General features: G+C 40.6%; 1 protein-coding gene and 1 long non-coding RNA gene across 5 annotated transcripts in view; one reads left to right on the forward strand and one right to left on the reverse strand.

Moving 5' to 3' along the window:
- The window catches only part of BLOC1S5 (biogenesis of lysosomal organelles complex 1 subunit 5), a 28,778-nt gene extending 12,661 nt beyond the window's left edge, over nt 1-16,117 (forward strand). Inside the window, exons 4-6 of one of the 4 annotated variants that reach the window (XR_015152802.1) lie at nt 2,925-2,983; nt 10,370-10,865; nt 11,973-16,117. Coding sequence is in view for 3 of the 4 variants with exons in the window: in XM_086370881.1 (XP_086227007.1) it covers nt 2,567-2,624; nt 2,925-2,983; nt 10,370-10,549 (297 nt within the window). In the remaining variant the exon portion in view is untranslated. Of the gene's footprint in view, nt 1-2,534; nt 2,625-2,924; nt 2,984-10,369; nt 11,908-11,972 lie in introns of those variants that run through there. The other 3 variants (XM_086370881.1, XM_086370879.1, XM_086370880.1) reach the window with 3 other exon arrangements.
- LOC147347786 (uncharacterized) lies at nt 10,987-23,336 on the reverse strand. Its single transcript, XR_015152803.1, has 2 exons — nt 23,202-23,336; nt 10,987-23,095 (listed from the first exon to the last, which is right to left on the reverse strand). It is a non-coding gene; the product is annotated as an uncharacterized LOC147347786 (long non-coding RNA).
- Nucleotides 23,337-23,899: the final 563 nt, after the last annotated feature.

Consider the following 23,899-nt stretch of genomic DNA (forward strand, 5'->3'; position numbering starts at 1 on the left):
CTCAGAGAAAAATAATGATTAGAAGATGGGCAGAAGCTAGAACTCGGTTGTCTCTGCATTAGGCGCCGGGCGCGGGGAGGCCAGGCCTTCACCCCGCCCTCTGCTTCTCCCCCAGCCTCTCAGTTGTGACCCCTCACTTTGTTTACAAGTGCGGTTTTACAGAATTTGCTTTCCGTTCTGCAGTAATAATGCTGCCAGTTGTTTAGTCTTAAGACCGTTCAATTTCTTTCTGTTTGTGGTCGGTTTTCAGGTCTGTGATGGTGTGGTTATAGTTCTGTTTGTTTCCTTGGTCCTGCGGTCCCGTTTTTCGTGCCGTGTGTTTGGTGTCTCTTAATAAACTCGTATGATTAGTTTTCTTAGGGAGCATCTGTGGAGAATGCTGAGGCTTCCTTTCAGAATTGTCTCATCTGTCTCTCCCTATTGTATCCCTTTCTCCCTACTCCCCCGCTCTATTTCTCTGCAAATTAAAGCATGTTAGAGTTCTAAGAATCTTGTCAACCCACTTTCTTGTTCTCATTTTTCAGGGGGTGGGGTGGTTATGGTGGGGTGAGGCATCTCAGTTCTTCACAGAATCTGTTCCTGTTGCTACTGAACTAGGAACAACCAAAACGTGGTGTAGAAGAGATGGGAAGGTTAGAGAAATGAGCCTTTTCCTCGTGGAGTCTTGGCTTGTGAGGAAAGGGAAAAGAAAAGTGTAGTCACTTCTAAGGTAGTTTTCTTAGATTTTAGGAAAGCAAGTTTCCTTAAATTCAGAAAGCAAACCTTTTTTTGGTCATGTGGATGAAAAGTTAAAAAATACATTACTTCAGAGACTGAAATTTCCAAAAATGGATATTCTAAGTACAAAGATAATTGTGATAAGGAAGAAAAGTGTGCCTTTGTCAGATGTGTTGTAATTAAACTTTTAAACGACAAAATACATGTCATGTTCCTGTAACTCTTAGATTAAGCCCAGAAAATGATGAGGCACCCAAAGTCCATCAAATGGATTTTTTTAAAGTTATGTTCAAAAAAAATAAAAAATAAAAAAAATAAAAGTTATGTTCAGAACCGGGTGGGGGGAAATCAGGAAATGATGGAGCCACTGCTCAGGAGAGATGATGTAATATTAATATACCACAGAGAGAAGGCAGATCTAATCAACTCCCGTTTGGTTTTGTTTTCAGCTTTTCTATTAGAACAAACAATGATTGGGAACCTTCACTTTTAGTACTTCAGTATTATCTTTGATAGGACTAGAACAAATGGCTGCTGATAAAAACTTGACTTTTTAACAGTGGCATCCTCCTCTTTGCCATGCTCGCACAGGGAGGGCCTAACATTATTCTGGAGGAAGTCCCGGCGCCTGCCCTGCACGGAGCTCTGAGCTCACTGGGGCTGGCTCGGGGCGGGTGGAAGGCTACTTGTGAAACAGCTGGGGAAGCCTCTGTTTGAGGCGGTGCAAGGTCACGTGGTAGGATTTACACCTGCCTGATAAAAGAATTTCAAATAAGAGTAAGTCCACATAGGGAAGGGGTTCATCTGGAGGACTTTATGAAGGCACTAAACCTGGGAGTGGGCTTTTGAAATGTAAACATTACAACTGGAGGAGAGGAATGAGGAAAGCACTCTGACTAGGGAGGGGCCAGGGTGTAGAGTAATAGTAGCAGTAACTTTCTTGACTGCTTACTGTGTGCAAGAACCTCTGCTCTGAGTGGCTTTTGCTATTAGTGTTAATCTTTCCGTGGTTTTTAAGCATGCTGTCTACTTCATTACCTATTTCTCCTATCAGCTTTTAAGTCCTCTCACCAGTCGTTACGTTCATTTCACAAATGAGGAACTAAGATTCTGAGAGGTGAGGAGTAGTAGCAGTAGCACCTGGCACCTAGTAGCTGCTCAAGAAATCACCTGACAAATGGCTGAATGAGTGAGGAAGCAGACACGTCCCAGAGCAGTCACACAGGTAGTAAGAGCTCAACTCCAGGCGTGACTGACAGAGGCTGACTCTCAGCCTGCACGCCAGCCAGCGCAGTAAGTGAAAACGAGTGTGCAGAAGTAAAATGGGTCTGGGAAATGAAGAGGTTTGGCGTGATGGACCACTGTCCTCGGTGAAATCGTGAGGGGGTAGAGCGTTGACGGTGAGAGCTGAGTCTGCAGAGCCGGGGTCTGGTTCGAAGTCCCGCTCTCTGTGTCTGTTAGTCCCGTTACTGCCATTACGGACATTTCACTTCTTCACACCTCAGTTTTTTATAGATGCCAAAAAATCTGTAAAATGGGATGGTGGTCCTCACCTAGTAGGAAAGTGGAGAGGAGTAAAACATGGATAGTACTTAGCACAGCTCTTGGCACATAGTCATACTCAGCAATTAGCTACAGTAATTATTACCAGCTGTTGTAATTCATTGAAAAGGGAACTGACTCAAAAGCAAGTCCAGAGAAACCTGAGTCTTGGCAGTCTGGCCAGGGTGAATTAAAAGATGGGAGAGGAGGCGAGAAGAATAGTAGAAGGTCATTGGAGCTTTCTGGGTATCAAGTCCTGCCTGCAAGGGAGCAGCAGTACAGATGAGGAAAAGGAGAGAGGAAGCTGATGAATCAGAGACGCTGTAAAGGCTGCCTCCATCAGAAGGGAATAATACGTTTATTAGGTGTTTTATGTCTTTTCAGAGACTCTTGAGGTTGTTAATGATGACTTGTCATCGAAATCAGTACTAAATGTCCTTGGCTCACAAATGATAGTGGTTCTCATTATGCCGTTCCGAATACTTTTTTTGTTTTTTCACTTTTTAGCCACCATGCCGTGAACAAAACTAGCTTTTTCGGTGTAGTTTCTTGAGGTCTAAGACAATCCAAGTGTTTTTTTGTTTGTCCTTTTGTTTTTTAATCCAGATAAGCCTCCCCTTGAACAAGGGCTGGTGACTGAAAATCCACTGTCTGTTTTATTTCAGTGCAAGCAGCTACTGACTCGGTCCGTAGACTCCAGCAGAGGGAGCAGGAGCGAAAAAAGGTAAAAGTGGAACCTTTGGATAATGGAGCCTGTAACTCCAGGGCTTTTATCATCATATTATTAGCAGTTACTTTTGGTTAAAAAGAAAATCTGAATTTGTTTTCTTTTATGCAGTGATTTTTAAAGATTAAAAAATGGCTGATTCATTGAAGCTGTGCTGAGTCAATGAAGTCAGATAATTGCACTGTGTATTTTTATAATTTAGATTGCAGACTTCTTTTTTTTCCTTTTCAACATTTCCATCTTTTCCCTGAAAATGGATTTCTCTCTAGGAGGAGAAAGAATAGGACTTTTACATGGAACAGAAAATACCCACCAGCTTGAAATAGCAGTCTTTGAGCCTGAAGCCTTGAGTGTATGATGTGTATTTTTTCTAGAGAAGGAGACATTCGTGCCTGTGGACGGGCTCTTTAATGACTAATCTGAGAGTGTGTGAATCACTTGCTGGGTAGTGCTTTGCTTATTTAAACTATATCTTAACTAAATTCAGGTGTGGAAAAACAGCACAAGAATTTAAGTTCCCTTGATACTTTGGTGTTTTAACTTACAGTTTAAAGAATTTTCATAACTTATTTTTTGCTCTAAGCCGGTAGAAATATGCTTGTTAAGAAATATGGAAAATACTGCCTTTTTGCGTGTAGTGTATCAGCAAGTATTACTGTCTCCATTTCTCTGCAGTGTGTGATTGGTTAATCCATGATAATGGTACAGATCTGCCACTGCAAAAAAGAAAAACAATGAACCTTGCCCAAGTTTAAGTTTCTCAGCTTTCTGTTCAACTCTTAATGTTGATATGAAGTTTAAAGATTCAGCAGCTTGATGAATCAAGCCTTACCAAAAGGACTTGATGATTAAGCCAAGTGGGAAGGCTGCCTGGGAGGAACAGGATCCCAGTGGGCCAGGGGGTGAGCAGGGCTGTCGCCAGCACACCCGTGACCTGGCAAGGCCGTGCTGGCCGGGGAAGTCGGGGTGTCGTACACGCCCGGTGTCCAGAGAGCACGGTGAGGGCGCCACCGTGGGCGGGGTTGCCGGGGCGGCTGGACCGCAGGTGTTGTTCTGGTCTCCACTTGACTAGGTGCCACTGGGGGTGAAAGATTGTAGTTTAGGGCAGTTTGTACACACAGAAGCTAAAGACCTAGGAGTCCCAAACCACCGACACGAATGGAGTGTAGGACAAAGTTAAGACCTGTCATAAAGTTGTGGGGAACTTTGCATGGTCCGGGCAAAAAGTGTATTTACTAGGAGGATGGGGGCGCCCCAGCCCAACCTTGATCTGCGTGTAGGAATGCGAGTGATGGAAGATGGGAAGAAAGATATTGTAGGACAGGGGACAAGGGGAGTGAAGCAATGGATGGGAGAGGTCCAGGGAGCTGGCCCGTGGAGTATCCACATGGGTCTTTCCAGAGAGGAGCGCAGAGAACCAGGCGTGAGATGTGAAGCAGTTTGTTGTGGAAGCACCAGGGGCATGTTTGCGTTTGAGAATCAGGGAGACTATGATAGAGCCCTGGCTGTAACATGCAGTTCTCATGGCTTTCAAAATAAAAGTGAAAAAGAGTCTTTTTTTTCTTAATGTGACTGTGCACTCGTTATTGATCTTCGTTTCTAAGACATTCTCAGAGCAATTCTGATTTCTTATAAAATGGCGATTCTTGCCATTCTTGAGCAGAACTAACCTAAAATTATACTGGGGATGGATGGTTCTTCTTGACTCTTTGAACTTTTTTCACATTTGGTGTATTAACAGTGTCTAAGTAGGAAAATTACCAGATTGGGGAAAAAAATACATGGTATCTTCTGTTTTTAGCTGCTTGCCTTTGTTAGCTAACCATGTGCCCTTGGGTAAGCCCTTGAGCTTCAACACAAATGCTGGTGGTTCTCACCGGGTGGATTGATGGTTTAGGTACCTGATACGCTGTGTTGTGTAATTTATGTGAAATAGTCTTACTCTCCAAATGTCAGGTGGCATTTTTCCCCACCAGCTTAAGTGTTTGGGTAAGATGCAGGCAGTCACTGTGGATAAGAGCCCTGCCGTGGTCTGTAGAGTTGGTGAAGTTCTTGAGAATTCCTGTTGATGATTTTCTAAATTAAAAGATACTGTCCCTTGGTTTAAAAAAAAAAAAAAAAAAGAGAGAGCCTCAAGAAATAATAAAGCCCTTGGGGATTTTCATCTTAAATACAGGTATTATCTCAGAGATTGTTATTGAACTGTTTTTTTTTTTAATGGAATACACATTAAAAAATCAAGATTTTAGAATACATTGAAATATCTTTATTTGTACTTATCTAGTTAGCAGAGCATTTGAAATATGGATCTTTAAAGTCTTTTTCTTTTTCAACTGTCATACCTGGTTTTGCCAAAACTGTGTATGGCAGAGGTTTGGGACTACGTATGTATAAGACAGAGAAGTGAGGTTTAATCTCTCATCTAGCAAGTCTGTACCAAGCCAAATTGACCTCTAGCTGCATTTTACAGTCTAATGTGAACCGTTCCTTGGTTATTCCCTTGGCTGCATTTTGTGTATTTGAATGGCTCTCAGAACAAAGAAAGATGGGAGTAGTAATGGAATAAAATAGACCATTGCCTTTAATCGTTATTACTTTCATATCGAGACAATTTGTGGAATCCTGTGGGAAGTAAATCATGATAAACGTCATTCATCCAAGTCACATTTCCCGCAATTGATACCTAAAAGTACACTCAGAACAACAAAGGCACATTCCCCAGCTCTTTGACATGTGCCTTAAAAACTAGTAACTAATGCAAGCTGCATATTGGGTGCTACCAATAAGAGTAGTGAAATGAAAATACACGGCTGATAAAATTCAGTGACTTAAATAAGCCGTCAAAAGCAGACTCTGAGTTGATTGATATCTGACACTAGTTTACGGGGTTCATGCACAAGCATCAACTTTTGAAGTTCTGTTCAGTCAGACTAGAGATAATAATAAAGTGAATGTGAATCCTTTGATTCATCTTGTCCACAAGTGCTTACTAGATTTAGTCTTACTTCTTGTTTTGTTATGAGAGCAGTGAGTTAGTGTGGCTTATCCATTTCTTTTGATAGAGTTTGGAGATGGCAGGTAGTGGGTCAGTACACTAGGCTGTCTGTATCTGCTGGTTCTGCATCTGTGAATTCAACCAAAATGTTCTAAATGGATATTTTTTAAATTCTAGAAAGTTCCAAAAAGCAAAACTTGAATTTGCCACATGCCAGCAGCTGTTTCTATAGCACTTACATTGTACTTGTGTAGCATTTACATTGTATTAGGTATTATGCGTAATCTGGAGATGACTTTAAATGTGTGGAAAGATGTACAGGTTACATGCCGCATCCTGTACCATTTCTCTAAGGGCCTTGAGCATCTGCGGACTTTGGTATCCCTGAGGGTCCTGGAATCAGCACCCCACAGATCCCTCAGGGTGACCGTACATAGTGTCTTAAGTACTGAAAATAACTACACTTGTTATTCTGACACTTAATACTTTCTCATTTATCTGCATAAGGCATATGTAAGATTAAAAGCACATGTATTGCTTACAGATATTCCAAAGAACCTTTTAGACGACCGTTGGTTTATTCAGAGTTTGCCCTTAGATCCAGGTTTTTCACCCTCTGCACTGTTGACATTTTGGAGCAGATAAATCTCTGTTGTAGAGTCTTATGTAGGATGTTCAGCACATCCTTGGCCGCTACCCACCAGATGCCAGTATAACCCCTTCCCCCCAACCTGCGTTGTAATAACCAAAAATCTGGGGGACAGAGGACAGGAGTGTCAGAATCATCCCCCAGTTGAGAATTACTAGAGTAAAGCATGCAAAAATGTTTGTGTCCATTACTTCTTTCATAGACCTGGTCGTGGACACGGTTTGCCTTCAGGACTGACTTCACGTTTATCTCCAATGGGACATAAGGAAGCTGGGTTATTATTACTATTTCTCTGTTGTAGAAAGAGACAAAACCTTTACAGCTAATTACTTTTAGTACCGAGTTATAGCTCCTTAGTAAACTTCTCCTTTATTTTCTTTTAAAGTGGGGTTTTCTTTTTTTATCTTGAGAAAACAAATGTGTCTACATCTGAAATTGATAGTATGAAATTGATTTCATTTGGGAACCCCACCCACCCCGAAACTAGAAGGTTTTTTAATTGCAGTAAAATGCACACATACATAGTTTGGGAAAGTATTAAACATAAGTCTGGAAGAGATCCATAAAAAGCACATTTCACAGCAAATTTTAGAAATTGCAATACTATATTTCTTTGGAAACCATTGTAGTGGGTCCCAGTCTCCACAGGATAAAAAATTTTAAGTACAGAGTAAAAATATGTAAACTTAGGTAAACATCGTAGTGTAGAATTATAGATTTGAACTAATTCAGACTTTTTTATGCGATTACTCTGCTGTGGTTTTTTTGTTGTTGTTGTTTTTTAAACGCAAGAATATTGAGTGACCCCGGGGTTAGAGGGGCCAAGCATCTAAGGAAAGCGTGTGACGTGATTCTGAGCTGTTCGGAGTTTACTTTGAAATGAACGTATGTAGGCGACTCAGTTTGTCCAGGATTGGCTCTGTACCTGGAAGTCCTTTAAATTAACTTCAGAGTTTATCATTAAAGGATAAACAATGAAAATGTCTTAATTTGAAAGTTGGGTATTACTGAACTTCAACAGTAACCTCAGCAATTGTTTAGAACTCAGACCAAAGAAGGATCTGGGGGTGAGGAGTCCCGTGGCACTGACCTTATTCATACTTGCGAGTGCCTGGTGGTGATAACCCAGCCTTTCTGGTGCGTGTGTCACGGGTGTGAACTTTGTTCGCACAGTGCACCCTCTTGTGGCCTCCGCTCAGCAGAGCTCTCCCCACTCCTGCTGTGTGCACCATTAGTATGTATTGCATCGTTATTGAAAAATTGTACATGCGGACCAGCGCGTGTGATATGACTCCGTTTGTTGTTAAGTAAATGTTTGTATAAACATAGGAAAAAGACTGCAAGTGTAGCCATGCAACTAGTAACAGCACCAGGAAAAAGGAAATGGGTTTGATGTGTATGTGGGGTAGAGGAGGGGACTGTCCCTTTATATTCTTGTGTTTGAATTTGTTTCTAAGCTCTGTAATACTTCTTTAATAAAAATGAAGGGGAAATGCTAATCCAGGAGAAATTACTGAGCCATAAATATTTACACTTTCTGTTTTAATAGATTTTTGCAGATTGCTTGCCAAAAATACTAATTACTCCCACCACCATGAACATCAGCTTTTGAATATATAATTTAATATGCACATTTTTGGTAGCTGTAGAAATTTTAACTGCAAACCATAATTACCTATTACAGGTAATTTTAACCAATTACTTATTACAGGTAAATAGTTTGATTGCTATACTGTGTTCTTCTGTTAGTCGTGTGTGAATCTGTTGAGCATAACGACAGATGTGACTATGATTTTTCAAGAGTGTTTCAGCTAGAGGAATCCTTGTTTCAGACTGACACAGAATCCCTTTATTTGACCTTCAAAGCAGAATTACTGCACGCAGGAGATGGTCGTCTGAAGTTAGCTCACTGTTTACAAAAGATTGTTCCTTTTTTTTTTTTAATTTATTTTTAATTGGAGGGTAGTAGTAGTAGTGTTAGTCACCCAGTCGTGTCCCACTCTTTGCAACCCTGTGGACTGCAGCCCGCCAGGCTCCTCTGTCCATGGGATTCTCCAGGCAAGAATACTGGAGTGGGTTGCAGTCCCCTTCTCCAGGGGATCTTCCCGACCCACAGATCAAACCTGGGTCTCCTGCGTTGCAGGCAGATTCTTTACGGTTTGAGGCACAGGGGAGACCTTAATTGGAGGATAATTGCTTTACAATGTTGTGTTGGTTCTGCCGTTCTACAGCATGAATCAGCCATGAGTATACATATGTCCCCTCCCTCGTGAGCCTGCCTCCCACCCACCCTGTCCCTTATTTGGGAGAGTCCTTTTTAATTGTGAACAGTCACTGGCTTGTTAGGCCAGGAGGCATGCTCCTGTTGGGATGTGCTTGGGGGCATCTTTGCTGCTTCACGGAGGAGCAGTTGGGCGCCCTGTCTAGGCTCCGTTCTCGGGAAGTCACAGCCAGGCGTACCGCTTTCCTGACAGCTGCAGTTGACGACCCCCGAGACAACCTTCACTCCTGCCGGCTTAGGGCGCTCTTTAACCTGCTTCTGAGCATGCGGGGTTAGTTACTGTCCTCTGTGCTTATTAGAAATTAATTTCCAGCTCACGCCAGGGTGTCATTTTGATAAAGTTTATTTGTATTTTTCTTATCTGACTATGGCTTTTCTCTTAGAATATAATAGTTTTGCCAAAGTTCCATGAAAGAATTTAATGAACTCTTAATGTTTTATTTATCTTTTGAAGCATGACCGCCTCTGAGGCTGAAAGGTTAAAGTCATGTTTTGCCTTTTGTCTAACCTGTTTCCCCAGCGCATTGGATCGGCAAACCCCAACCCTGGTCTCTCCACACCACGGTCCACCTGCTCAGACCCCCTGGGTCGAGGGGCGTACTTGAGGGGGTTGTTTCACTCTAACTGAAACTTCAGATTCACTCCTGACCTCTTTTTACTTGGAAAGCCTTGGTGCTGAGGAACTTTAGATCAGATTGGCAGAAAAATACTCTTGAAATAGCTTTGTGTGTGTGTATATGTAAGACTTTTAGCCATCTGTGTAAAAACTTCCCTGAAATGATCTGATTTGCATTTGGGATAGAAAAGGCATAGGTTTGGGTGTCAGCGAGTCCTACCTTTGCATCTACGATTTAGTAGCTCAGTGGCCATGAAGAAGTCCATTTAGTGTCCTCATACAGAAATATTAAGAAACATCTCAAGATGAACTTAGGATATTTGATGCAGATACGTTTGGTGTTTATTTGCTTTAAGAATTGGAACTGAACTAAAGAGATTGCTTGAGTTCTCGCCTATTGATTAATAACCTGTGGTTCATTTAAATGTGTCTAAAAGATATTTTGTGTAAGACATGCATTTTAATTTCTTGCAACAGCAATTCTTTTGGCATATATTCTTTAATTTTAAATTATATGCAGTTAAATGGAATTGGAGAAATAGATGTATGAAAATTTACTTGGATTGTGTTTGGATCTGTTGTTTAAAATACTAGATATTTTTGAGATTTCAGAAATGTGAATGCCCACTTTCAGGCATAGTAAGGGAAGCCTTAGATGTGTCTGATATGTTGTTTTCTTGTTGGACATTAAAACTATTAACGGAGTTTTATCATTGCGACTTACAAGCTGATTGTTATGCTGCAGTGAGCAAATGTCAAGAGATAAAATTATTTTTGTCTCCCTGCATGGCAAAATAATTGTCTGGAAAATGTCACGTGACTTTCAAATTTTCTTTTCTCAGATTCATAATGACCTTTTAATAGCTAGTGAGAAACAGCACGTGACGCAATGGGAGGATTTCATGAAAGAGCAGCACAGCGAGCAGGCAGAGGTGGACGAGGAGCACAGGAAGGCCATGGAGAAGCTGCGCGAGCAGTACGCCGAGATGGAGAAGGGCCTGGCAAGGTTCTCAGCCTTCTGAGTGCGTGAACCACAGCAGTGACGAACTAACGAGAAAAAACTGACGTTCCCCCCCCCCCAAAAAAAACGTCCCACCAAACCATTTAGCCTCTGCTTCAAGCTTAGCAATATACTCGATGGCACTCTCCTGTCGGAAGACGGAGCCCTCTCCTTGAGTCTTCCCTGTTTCCTAGAGGAGTGCCACGTCTTTCCAGTTTCAAGTGCCTCTAAATGATCATTTAAAGGGGAAGGAGTTGGAGGAAAGCGGTATCCACGTGCTCTCGGTTAATGTGGACCAGTCTTGCTTTCCATTGATTGATTTTCTCGGAGAACTAACCGTAAGTACAGACTTCTTAGGGAAGTAATTTAATTCATCCTTCTGCAGGGTTAATGTTAGTTTATCATTGTGGCTTAGAAAGCAGAGATGGTGTCTGCCTATCGTGGCCTCCTTGGCTCTTGAAGGAATGTATACAGTGTTGTTCTGTGAGTAATTACTGTTGACAGAAACAGCTGTCCTGGGAGCAGAGGTCATATTGAAGAGAGAGGAGCATCAGAACTGCGTCTCCGCTGTGACATGGGGCCACGCCGGTCTCTGAATGGCCCGCTGGGAGAAGGTGTATAATGCTGTGTTTTCGCTGGACAACAAGAGACGCTTGTTAAGATTGTGGCCTTCCAACACTTCATATTTTCAGCTTTGTTTAAAACATGCTTACAAGGAAAAGCTTACCAGAAACACGATTGACTTTTATCCTTTCCAAGAACCATAATCTTGCCCATAGTCTTTACCTCATTTTTACGTCTGTTTTTGCTGTGGGTAAGCTTTGTAAGATAAATAACGTCTCTACATGTTTCAGCCATTTAATGAGTAATCAGCAAATTCTGCCAAGGCCTCCCTCTGGAACCGTATAAAGATCCTGGCTCTGAGTAAACCAGAAGTATTTGCCCACACGGCAAATGATCCATGTTAAATGTAAATCCTTTTTAGTGTTGAACGTCTGTTCTCATAAGCAGGTGTATTATGATGAAATATGTACCAATTCTGTCATCACTGTGATCTTTAAAAATCTGCATTTAACAGTCTAATTGAGGAACTAAATAGATTTTTTTTTATTTACCATGAACCAAGCAGAATTATATGCAGTAATTTCAAGAGATTTATGGCAAATGAATGTGAGGTATGGACAGACCTTTCAGGTCTTTTCATTGCTCTTCAGTGAAGAAAGGCACAAGCAAGAAAATACCCAGCTTTCTTGTGTTATCTTAGTGTTGCTCCTGCAGAAAAGTGACAATGCCTGCCTGTGTAAATTTATGGCTTACTGTCAAAGCTTCATTCTTGGCTGCATGTTGAAAATGTGATTAAAGTTAATAGAGGAGATGAAATAAGTATTTGAAATTTCTTTCAATAACACAGAACTTCTGCCAACTCCCTCTGTCCGCTACTGTAGGCTTGACAAGCTCATCCATCATCCTCTGGTACCTGGACCTAAAAGAGTACTTGCTGACACGCAGGCATGTTGGAATTTTCTTAATTCTCTTTGCAGTGGATGGAAAAAGAAAACATACTTCCAAAAATATCCTGCACATGAAAAGGGAGGGGAACCCTAAATGAAAATTCCCTTTGTACTGTAGGCAGTTTCAGAAGAGCTATTAATTGCCAGTGCACCACTGAACAGAGGCTGGAACCAGGAAACCAGGACTGTGCGTGTGAGCAGTAACAATTCCTCCACTTGTGCATAGATTTTTGACCATGTTCATTCATGTCGTGTGAATAATAAAGATTTTACCATATGAGTTTGTATATATTATATGAGGATCTAAGGGCCTTCTTAAACCAAAATGACTTTATGAACTTTTTGAGCTTTAAACATTGATGCTAAATCTCTTCTTTGTAACTTTCTTAGCTATTTAATATACCTTCTAAAAGAGATGGTTGGTTCTCTTTCCTTTTAATATTTTTAGCAGTGAACACTTTGACTTGTATTTCTCAGTTTCTAAGTCACTTTTGGTACGTATTGTATTTGTATATGACATTTGCTGTAGTGGTCATATAATGACAGCACTTCTGCTCTTACGCTGTCTAGCAGAGAGAATATAGCCTCTGGGTGGCTCACAGGATTACTTTCTAATGAGGAAATGAAATACTGTTTTGTCAATATAAAGTGCTGTAGAAAGGTCTTAAAATTCTCACTTTTTTTCTTTTTCGTCATGATTTCTTTTTTTACTTGCATATGTGGATTTTTTTTTTTTTCCCCTAACATGTAGACTTCTCAGTTCTGTTCTTATTGATTTCTGCTTTCATTAGACTGTGGTCCAAGAATAGATTCATATAAGACTGAAATGTTACAGTTTGTTGAGATTTGCCATCTGACCCAAAATACGGTCAGTTTTGTAAACGTTGTGTTGGTGCTTGAAAGTGTGCGTATTTCCAGTTGTTGGGTGTTCTTTAGACCAAACTGGTACTTGTATTGGCCAAATTGTCTCTGTTTTAATGTTCTTTTTCTTCTACTTGATCTTTCAGATCCTAAGAGGTGTTAAAATTTTCTGTTCTAGTGGATTTTCTAATTTCTCTCTGTAATTACGTTAGTTTTTGTTTTATATATTCTGAAACTTTGTTTTCAGTATATTAGAAGTTTAGAATTGTTTATCTTCCACGTTTAGAATTGAATCTTATATTTGTTGTCACAGCTTCTGTTTCTAACAGTGTTTTTATATCATTTTATGTTGCCTTAAAATCTTTTGTTTCTGAAAGGAATATTTATAGAGGCCCACCACTGGTTAGTGTTTGCATGGTATATGTTTCTCTGTTCTTCAGTCAGACCTTTACTATGTGTTTTCATGTACCCACTAAAAGCTAACTAGGTTTTTTTTTTTTTCCTTTGTATCTATCATTTAGCTGGAGACGTTAATTGATTTACATTTGTGGAAGTTGCTAACATATCAGGGTTTATTTATACCATCCTTTTGGGCTTTTTGTTCTACCATTTTGTTATCTCTCTGCCCTTGGGTGTTCCCCACCCCCATCTTCCGCATTGAGCTTTTTGTTTTTCCATTTACTTTTTCTCTGCAAGTTTAAAAGGTAAAACTAAAATTTTGTCTTTTTAATGCTTACCGTGAATTTTAGTTTGCATAGTTAACAGAATCTAAAGTTTTATGTTTCACTCTTACACTAAACATCAGACTTTTGAGCAAAATCTGATTGCCTTTCCTTAATTTGTAAGTGTCTAGAATTTTAGTTTTATCTCAGTTTAATTCCAAAGTAGTTATTATATACAGTCAGTATTTGTTTAAATTTACCTGTAAGTTTACCGTTTTATTATCCTTGAAAGTTAGCTGGGTATACAAGTCTGGATTGACGGTTATTTTCTCTCATATTATAATAATACTGTTCCACCGTTGTCTTGCTTCTATTATTGCTTCTGAAATGACACTTGTCAGTTGATGAGTATTCCTTTGTAGGCAATCAGTCTTCTCGTTCAGGTTATGTTTAAGTTCTTTATCTCTGCAATCAAATGTCATTTTACTACAACTTGTTTGCTGTGGATTTCTTTTTATTAATCTACTCAGATTCACTGAGCTTCTTGAATCTGAGAATTGGTAATATACCTTGCATTTTCTCAATTCTCTCCTTTAGGAAATCAAATTAGACTTTAAGTTTCACCATCTCACTCTGTTCTTTATATCTCATAATCTCTGTTTCGTATTTTTCTATCTCATTATCTCTGTGTTGAACACTAGATAATTTCCTTACATCCATTGTCCAGTTCACTAATTGTGTCTTCTTGCTGTCTCTGATGTACTTAACCTACCTATCGTTTTTAATTGTGATTATATTTTTTCATTTCCAGAAATGTTGTTTGGTTCTTTCTCAAACTTTCTAGGTCGTTTGGGGTAGTTCCTCTATTCTCTCTTTTTCTTTTCTTTTAACATATTAAATGTTGTTGTTTTACATTCTGTATATAATTTCAGTATTTTCATCCTTTTTTTTGTGGATCTGAATCTGTAGTTTGTTTTGTCTGAAACAAGTATATGACTTGTTTTCTGATGCGATCAGAAATTTTCATTGTGAATTTTCATTGTGAATTGACATTCCTCTGAACTCCATTTAGGGGAATTTTTGGTATGTTCCAACAGAGAGGTTTGCTGTGTGTTTTTTTTTTTTCTAGCACCTCCGTTTTGTTCCTTTTGGCCCTGCTAAGCCTGGACCGCTTCAGAGTCAGAGTTCCCCTTGGGTTTCCCCCTGCTCCCTTGCTGTCCTTCAGTGTGTATGGGCGCTCACCAACACTCACAAGCCTTGTGAATTTCCTCCTCAAACGTACCACAGTGTCAGGCTGTGATAAGACGTCGCTAGAGATTTTTTTCATCCTTCATATCTCCACTTGGAACACAGACGAGAAACTTCCGGTGTTTTCCTAGCTCACTCCCTGATAGGTGCCCTTTGGGGAGTCATCAGTGGTGCTGCAGTCCAGCTTGGCCCCTGCTGTGGACTGAATCGTGTCCCGGAATTCATATGTTCAAGCCCCAGCCCCCAGTGCGTCTGTATTTGGAGATGGAGCTTATATGGAGGTAATTACGGTTGAGCGGGGTCAGAAGGGTGGGGCCCTGATCTGACAGAACCTGCGTTCTTAGAAGAAGAGACCCTCTCTCCCTGTGCACACAGTCACGTGCTTATACAGCAGAGAAGGTGGCTGTCTGCAAACTAGGAAGAGGTCTCAACGGGACGGAATTTTCTGGCACCTTGATCTTGGACTTCTTGCCTCCAGAACCACGTGAAAATAATTTTCTTGTGTGTAAGCTGCCCATCTGTGCAGTTGTGTTTCGGTGGCCCGAGCAGACCTACCCAGTCCCAGGCCGTGATTCCTGCCCCCGTGCAGCTGTAGTCCTCAAAACGGGGGTCCTTCCAGGCGTCAGGGGTGGGACCTGGGACAGTTGGCAGTTCCGTAGCCAAACCTTCTGAGGGGATTTCACCGTTTCCCAGTCTGCCCTCAGTTGTTTCATTAATTTGCCATGAGCTCAGCCCTGTATATTAAAAAATATATATACAGGTTAAATTTTCTCTAGCATTTCAGGTGTTCAGTAGTTAGCGGGAAATAGTGTGCGACATGCCTTTATTTAAAATGGGTAACCAACAGGGGCCTACTGGACAGCACAGGAGACGCTTCCCAGTGGTAAGTGGCAGCCTGGGTGGGAGGGGAGTTTGGGAGGAATAGATACGTATATGTGTATGGCTGAGTCCCTTCGCTGTTCACCGGGAAGTATCCCAGCATTGTTTGTTAACAATCAGCTATACCCCAATACAAAGCAAAAAGTAAGAAACGTCAAAAAATAAAGTTACCAGAAAAAAGAAATGGCATGTTAGATAAGTATATGTTGATTTTATTATGTTCAAATTTACCTTCTAAAACACCATGTCCATATTCTAGTATAAAGAATATCTTTTCTTTCAGTCATTGTGCCTAATATTTTCTATTTGGTGGTTCCTTTTATTATTATTATTATTATATCTCTTGTTGTCTGTGAGCTAATTTGATTGTTTCTGTTCTGTTGAATTATTTTTACTATTGGTAAACTAATAAAAGCAAATAAGAGCATAGTAGTCTTGTTTTGAACCTGCATAACTCTTACCTGAGTACTTCATTTTGGATTTTTTTTTTCTTTTTGGGACATTATTGTAGTTTAGGTCCCTGTTATAAGTATATAGATAGAAGTACTAGATTTGTGGTATTAACCCCAAAGTTCCGTGAAACTCTGGAGAAATCATAGGCGCCTCCAGTGTACACCGTGGATTCTCCTTTTTGCTTCTGTCACACATAGGTTTTCCAGTCTGAACACTTCTATTCACTTCTTGAACTGTCTTCTACAGTATGTATGTTTCAATACATTGGGTTTTGGTTGCCATTGCAGATTAAAAGGCAGAGGGTTTTATTGCTTTGTAATTTGACATAATGACTGCCTTTTCTGAAATTGTACCCTCGGGCCTCTTTTTTGTCATTTTTACAGCTGTAAGTCTTTATCTCAGGATGAAAAATATCAGAAAAAAATATTTTAAATGTTAATTCAGTCAAACTATTTGAAGCTAGATCATTATAGAGAATGCATTTTTAGTAGCTTGCTTTTAGTCCTTCAGAAAGGTTTTACAATTATTTCGTTAATTTTCAACTCCAATTAAATGCAGAGATTAATATTTTATTGACTTAGTGTAACTGAAAGTCATACAGTGAATCGGTTAGGTTCAGTCGCTCAGTCGTGTCCGACTCTTTGCGACCCCATGAATTGCAGCAAGCCAGGCCTCCCTGTCCGTCACCAACTCCCAGAGTTCACCCAAACTCATGTGCTCGAGTTGGTGATGCCATCCAGCTATCTCATCCTCTGTCATCCCCTTCTCCTCCTGCCCCCAATACCTCCCAGCGTCAGGGTCTTTTCCAATGAGTCAACTCCTCGCATGAGGTGGCTAAAGTATTGGAATTTCAGCTTCAGTATCAGTCCTTCCAGTGAACACCCGGGACTGGTCTCCTTTAGGATGGACTGGTTGAATCTCCTTGCAGTCCAAGGGACTCGCAGGAGTCTTCTCCAGCGTATGGTAATTAGTCACGTCACTTACGGCCTGCTCTTTCTAGTTCTTCTCATTTTTTTAACTGCTAAAACCATGTTTTCTTGTGACTTGCCTGTCCACCTTAGCAAAGCCGTATTTTCTCTGATATTTTCATATTTGTGTTCCATAAGCAAGAGGAAAATAACCTAGGTTTTCAAACATGATACACTCAACAGAGCAATAAATTAATAATTACACTATTTTCATCCTCCCAAAAGTCAGGATTCAAACTATCTGTGGAAATAGTCAAAATCAATTTATGGTAAGTAAATACAATAATTATATCTGTATAACACAGCTTACAGTGTACTTTTTATGTGCCTTACATAATATAATCTTACTTCATCCTTCTAAACAAGATGTGCTCACTTTGTTTTTAGAGAAAGAGTAAGATGGTAGAAATATAGGGAATTTCGTGTTTTGCTCACCTAATGTTGAACCGGCAGCAACACATCAGATAAACAGTACTTTTATGATTTAAAAAAAAAAAAACTCCTTAATGTGTATTAACTGATTCACTTTTTGCTATATAGCAGACACTAACACATTGTAAATCAACTATATACCAATAAATTTTTTAATGAAAAAATTCTAAAGTGATATGAAAATCCATTAGTACAGATGTGTCCCCCAAGTTTTCTTCACAATTCCATAGTTTGTATTTTTTTTAAAGAACACTTCAAGTACTACAAACACTCAGACGTCAGTACGGCTCTTCCCTACTGGGCAGCCTTTTGTAAGCCAGATGGCGTAGAGTGAAGCAGCAGTGACGTTAGAGCACATCTTCCTAATGGACGCACGAAATACAGATAAATCGAGATAAAACCCAGACACAGGTGAAAGCTGTGGCAGCTTAATGCTGAGATGCTGAGTGAAGGAGCTACTCGGTACACGCTGCCTCTGTAACAGTTTTTAAGATCAGCGCTGAAAGCTATGTGTTTCCCACCTTTTTTCATAAAAATGAAAACCCTCTTTGGATTTCTTTTGGTTAGCAAAAACCAGTGCTAATTATATGTCTTTTGTGAAAGTGAAGAACGTGGCAGCCTATACCAAGGTCACAGGACAAACATCTCTGGAACTGACCCGTCGCCACAGCAGCTGTTGCCTTGAGCCTCTGGATCTAAACCCGCCAGTTCCCTGACCCATATTAGGTGAAGCACCACCCTGTTACCCACCCTATAGCATCCTAACCCATCACCTAATGCCACCCTTCCAGTAGGAATTTTCTCTGTCTCGAGGCTATAAACATTGGCTATTAGCCCTTGAAAGGGGTCGGCTCTCCCACAAGCCTGCCTGCTCTTCTAACAGTGTTTCCCACTCTAATAAGCTCTCTTCTCAAATTCTGTCTCCTATCTGGAAATCTTTTGCAACCCACGTACGCACCATGACAAAGAGCATGAAGCGAGCTTCCAGAAAGCAGGGAATTCCTGAATGTGAATTTGAGTCTTCTAAAATAAGCTGAATTATTTTAAAAAAGAACTACGTCACTATTTGCTGGATGGTCAGATTGCACCCTAGGCTGGAATATAATAGGAATGCCACTCGAAAGAGACCTGTACGTGGCCCGTCACCAGATGAAAGCGGTGTAGCACTTAAAGCAAAAGGGCCGAGTGCACGGCCCAGCCCCTTGCGATGTGCCTGGGCCCCAAGGCCAGCAGATCCAACGCAGGAAGTACTACGCCTTTAAAAAATTCAAGTGAACGGAGAATACGTGGCTTCATTTGTTCCTTTGGAGTAATTGTTTTCCGCCCCAAACTTAAATCCCTTCTAGTTGAAATCAGGTGGGCATGGAAAAGGTAATTGCCATAGAAGTGTTAACACGATTTATGAGTGAAAAATTCGACTATTATAGAAGTCAGGGTCATCTGCAAATAGAGTTTTACTTTTTCTGTGATACCGCCTCTCACAGACTCCATGAAAAATAACTTTTAGAAGTAATAAATTGAGTAAACTTGCAGGATATAAAATCAGTATACAAAAAATCTGCTGTGTTTCCGTTCACTAACAATGAACTATCAAAAAGGAATTGAGGGGGTTTCCCTGGTGGCTCAGTGGTAAAGATTCCGTCTGCCGGTGCAGGGGACGTGCACAGGTTCGATTCCTGGTCTGGAAGGTCCTGTGTACAGTGGGGCAGCTAAGCCTGTGCGCCACAGCTGCTGAAGCCCACATGCCTAGAACCTGTGCTAGAGAAACCACGCAGTGAGATATCTGTGCCCCACAACTAAAGAACAGCCCCTGCTCTTTGCATCTGAAGAAGGCCCGCCCACAGCAGTGAAGACCCCGCACAGCCAAAAATAAAGTAACCTAAAAAAAAAATGAGAAAATCTCATTTACAGTTACAACAGAAAGAGTAAAATACCTAGGAATAAGTGTAAAGAGATGACAGATTTGTACACTGAGAACTACAACCTAAGCGCCCCATCAGCGGATGAGTGAATAAAGAAACTGTGATGTGTGTGTATATACACGCAATGGAATATGAGTCAGCCATGAGAAGGAAGGAAGTCCTGCCATTTATGACAACACGGATGGAGCTTGAGGGTATTATGCTAAGTGAAATAAGTCAGAGAAGGACACATACTAAATGATCTCACTTGTATTTAGAACCTGAAACAAAAACTTCATAGAAAAGACCAGGCTGGTGATTGCCAGCAGCAAGAGTACGGGGTGGATAAAGTGTATCAAAGGTCACAGAATACAGAGTTAAAGTTCTGGGGGTGTAATGTGGAGCGGGGTGACTAGTTAGCAGTACTGTGTTGTGTATTTGAAAAGTGCTGAGAGTGGATCTTAAAGTTCTCATCACAAGGAAAAAAATAGTAACTGTGATACGACGTCAACTAAACATTGTCATCGTTTCCTGGTAGACACATATGTCAAATCATCATATTGTATGCCTTAAACTAATACAATGTTATAAGTATATCTCAATTTAGCTAGATTGTTAAGATTTTTCTTTTTTATAGATCAGATTCTTTTATGAAAGTATTGCTAAAATTATAATTCTGCAGAGAAATAATTTTATAAATGTTTCTAAGGCCTATTATAATGCAGTCCCTTAAAATAGAATTTGTAGAGAATTTTAATAGAAAACCACAAGTTAAATCTTTTTTTTTTTTTTTAATTTCAGTACTCTGAAGTGCTTAAGCACCTTTTTGGGAGATGTATCTTTTTTAGAAAAATAGTTCATAAAATTACAGTGAGATTGTGGTCTCACACACAAACCTGATGTGGTCGATTGTGTATAGAGTAAATTTGTTTTTAATTAATTATATATCTAGTAAATTATTAAAATGGAAAACAGCATTTAATTTTACTAAGAAAAATGTTGATGCTGAGGAATCTATTTTTTACTTAGGATCTAAAATTTACAGCTAAAAACCAGCAGGTGTCACTATGATGACAGACTTTTTTTTTTTTCTTTTCCCCCTCTCAGCAGTTCTGTGTAGATGGGTGCATACCATCTGTGAACAAAGATGTGCAAGAAATAATAAATTTAAGCAAAGATGTCAAAATTTCGGAAAGTATATACAGCATCTCTGGAGAGTTAGTAGTACTTTTGAGAACTGTATTTTTTTCTTACTTTCTTCATATTTAATACATGAAGATCTTTAAATTATGTAACTGATATGAAGTTTCTAGAGACAAAAATATGGTAATTGGTGGAAAATAATAGGAATTAAAGAGCTAGTTGTCAGGGTATCTTTTTCCCACTAAGTATGGAAACCAGGGGCTTCCCTGGGGGCTCAGACTGTAAAGAATCTGCCTGCAATGCAGGAGACCACGGTTCAATCCCTGGGTTAGGACGATCCCCTGGAGAAAGAAATGGCAGCTCACTCCAGTATTCTTGCCTGGAGAATTCCATGGATAGAGGAGCCTACCAGGCCATAGTCCATGGGGTCAAAAAGACTCAGACACGAGTAAGCAGCTAACACTTTGATGGGAGCCGAAGTAGAATTCATATGCGTTTACTCATTGAAGCATTGTACTGTGTCTGGTTGTTACTCATTGAAGCATTGCACTGTGTCTGGTTGTATTCAGAGAGATCTGTAGTCAATAGTAGCACTCCCATCTTAATGGAATTTACAGTCTAGTTGTGCACATGTAATAATGAAATAGAAAGACCAAGACCATAATATTACACAGTATCACAGTGAAGGCCGTGCCCTATAAGCGAGCAGTTTATGATTAAAATCAGGGAATTCCCAGTAGGAACTTTCTGTGTACATTATTATCAGAGAATCATTAGGATTAAAGATAAAATCTGAATTTACTAGGATTTAGAGAATGAAAAAATGGCAGACTATCTGGATTGGTGTAGTTCAGTAAGCATTTATGAATCACCTGTGATCCAGCCACTTTATATTCCTAGATAAATGGTAGGGATTTAAAAAGAAAAATTAATAAGACTTGGTTTCTGCCCTTGTTTATCAAAAATACAGATGAAAATACTGGCAGATTCCAGTGATAATTAACAGACATCTTTGATGTTGAAAACATCAGATAAAACTGGAAATTGGAAAGTTCACTGGTTTTGAGAGTCAGAAGACCTACATTTTAGTTCTGCTTCCATCCCTAAATTTACAGACTTAGCGTCACTTAGTTTTCACACTTGCAACTTTATTAATTTGTGTTCACCCTGTGGTTTAATTAGACTACACGTGACAGGAGGGTTGCTCTGCAGAGTCCTTTGTGTGACCAATGGGGAAAATTGCTACCCAGCACGTGGGTTTTTGAGAACGAAGCTGAAAATAGCAATTCCTGGTCTAGACAGGGCCGGGATAGTGATGAAGAGCTCGGTTTGGAATTTAAGATGGTGGGAATTTTGACATCCATATATAGGTATGTCTGTACACTGTTTATATTTCTTAGGACAATAAAATTTAGATAATCTGCCCTGTCGCTTTTTTTAATATGTGTTCGTAATCGTTAGCCCAAGTGACTAGAGTTACTATTTCCTTTTTTTTTTTTTTTGATTTTGAGAACACCATCATTATTAGTAAGATCAAAAAGATGTTAAGATATCAAAAAGATATCTTTGCCTTAGATAAATATTTTGCTTTTGTGTAATCGGTGAGAAAATACTATGGGCTTTTAGTAGGCAGCTACGCCTATTTAAGGATTTCCCATTTCCTTTCCCAGAAGATTAAATTGTTCAAGAACAAAGAACGTGTTTCATGCCGTTTCATATCCCATACTCAGGACTTGTGCTGTGTGTTTAAAACAGGAAAGTTCTCTCCATAGTATCAGGCTCGGTGATGAGTTTGATTAAGGGAGATTTGGATTGCCCTTGCTATTTCTGTCCACGTTTGTTTCACAGCGGTCGACTATGAAGATAAAGACTGGATGAACATATTCTATTATTTTTAGCCTACATCATCAGGTTTCTGTTTCGTCGTCACCTAGCTTATAACATTTGCTATTTCTCTTAGGGAAGCTTTTAAGATAAACTGCATACTGTGAAAGTCGAAACTTGGTGTTTTATCCCCCTGAAAACGAACAATGACTCCCGACGACCCTTTTCCCTTTAAAAATTTAGGTCATTTGTTTGGAACTTGGAATGAATCTTCGATAGAAGCAGCGATGTAGGTAGTGATTAGGCTTTTCTAGCCACAAAGACTGTGTCACAGTCTCAGAATATCACAGTGCCAGCCGCAGAACCAGTAGTGCGTCGTGTTGTAAGCTAGTAATCAGCCGCTGTACTGAATGGTTTTGGGGTTTTTTTTTTTTTTGAGAAATATATCCGAGTCTCACCTCGTGGGAGCTGGAACGTAGCTCTGGAAGCAGCGTGGCCAGGTGGAAATGGGGGAGGCGGAACCCCTTCGTTGCTGAAGGGAGGCTTCTGCGACTGAGGCCCCATCCTTCCTGGTTCCCCCCGTGGCCTCTCTCCTGTCTCCTCTTCTTGCTGTTACACTTACTGCTTCAAAACAGAGAGTTCTCCATCCCACTCCGCAGTGAAGGCTCACAGTTTCTGGTCTGGTGCTAAAGAGATTTTGAAGTTTTTTTTCAGTGATTTGTTGTGGATAAGCAGTAAGACGAGAGAATTCCTTCTCACCACCGCCCACAGACACATGTCTAACGTACTCACGGGATGGTGGTAATTCTTTAAACCCAACTGCTGAAGAAAGGGGTCTCCATCTGCAGATTCTGAGAGCTCCCACGACGTTCGTGCCCTGGTTCTCTAAGGCGGGACATGCTGTGAGCCACCAAGTTGGCCGTGAGGTTGGCTGCCCACCACCTCGCACTGGGGCTGGAGGAGTGACGGAGGGCTGGGGCGAGCAGCCCTCAGGCTCTGTTTTCAGTTCTTTTCTTCCCTTCTCTCTTGCACCAGCGGATCCTCCCATCACAGACGTGCGTGAAGCGAGGCAGGGTGGGGGTGGAGACCCCAGGCCCCCGTGGTGTCTCCCATCCAAGGAGGATAGCGAGGCGCCTTCCTCTCTTCTGCATCAGACAGCGTGTGTTTGCCTGGATCTCTTGTGTTAGTCTTGGGTTCGTGGTCTTACCATCTCACGGATGAGCACAGAGTGAGACCACACGTGAGTGTGGAAGGCACGGTGATTCTTGGGACCAGGTGGGTGTGAGAACCTCTCTCGCCCCCGGCGCTCCCCTCCCCCGTTCTCATCTGGACTTTCAGAAGTCTCAGCGCACTTGACAGCATTCTGACTGGCTGCTGGCTGCAGATGACCTTGCACCATGGAGGTGGTCAGGGTGTCATCCTCATAGGAGGCCCAGGGTCAAAGATGCGCGAGTTACACTTGATAAACCAGGTGACCTGGTTATATTTTA

Source organism: Bos grunniens, chromosome 23 (genome assembly GCF_055505025.1).
Source record: "Bos grunniens cultivar Pamir isolate PY7600 chromosome 23, Bosgru_T2T1.0, whole genome shotgun sequence".
Taxonomy (NCBI): Eukaryota; Metazoa; Chordata; class Mammalia; order Artiodactyla; family Bovidae; genus Bos; species Bos grunniens.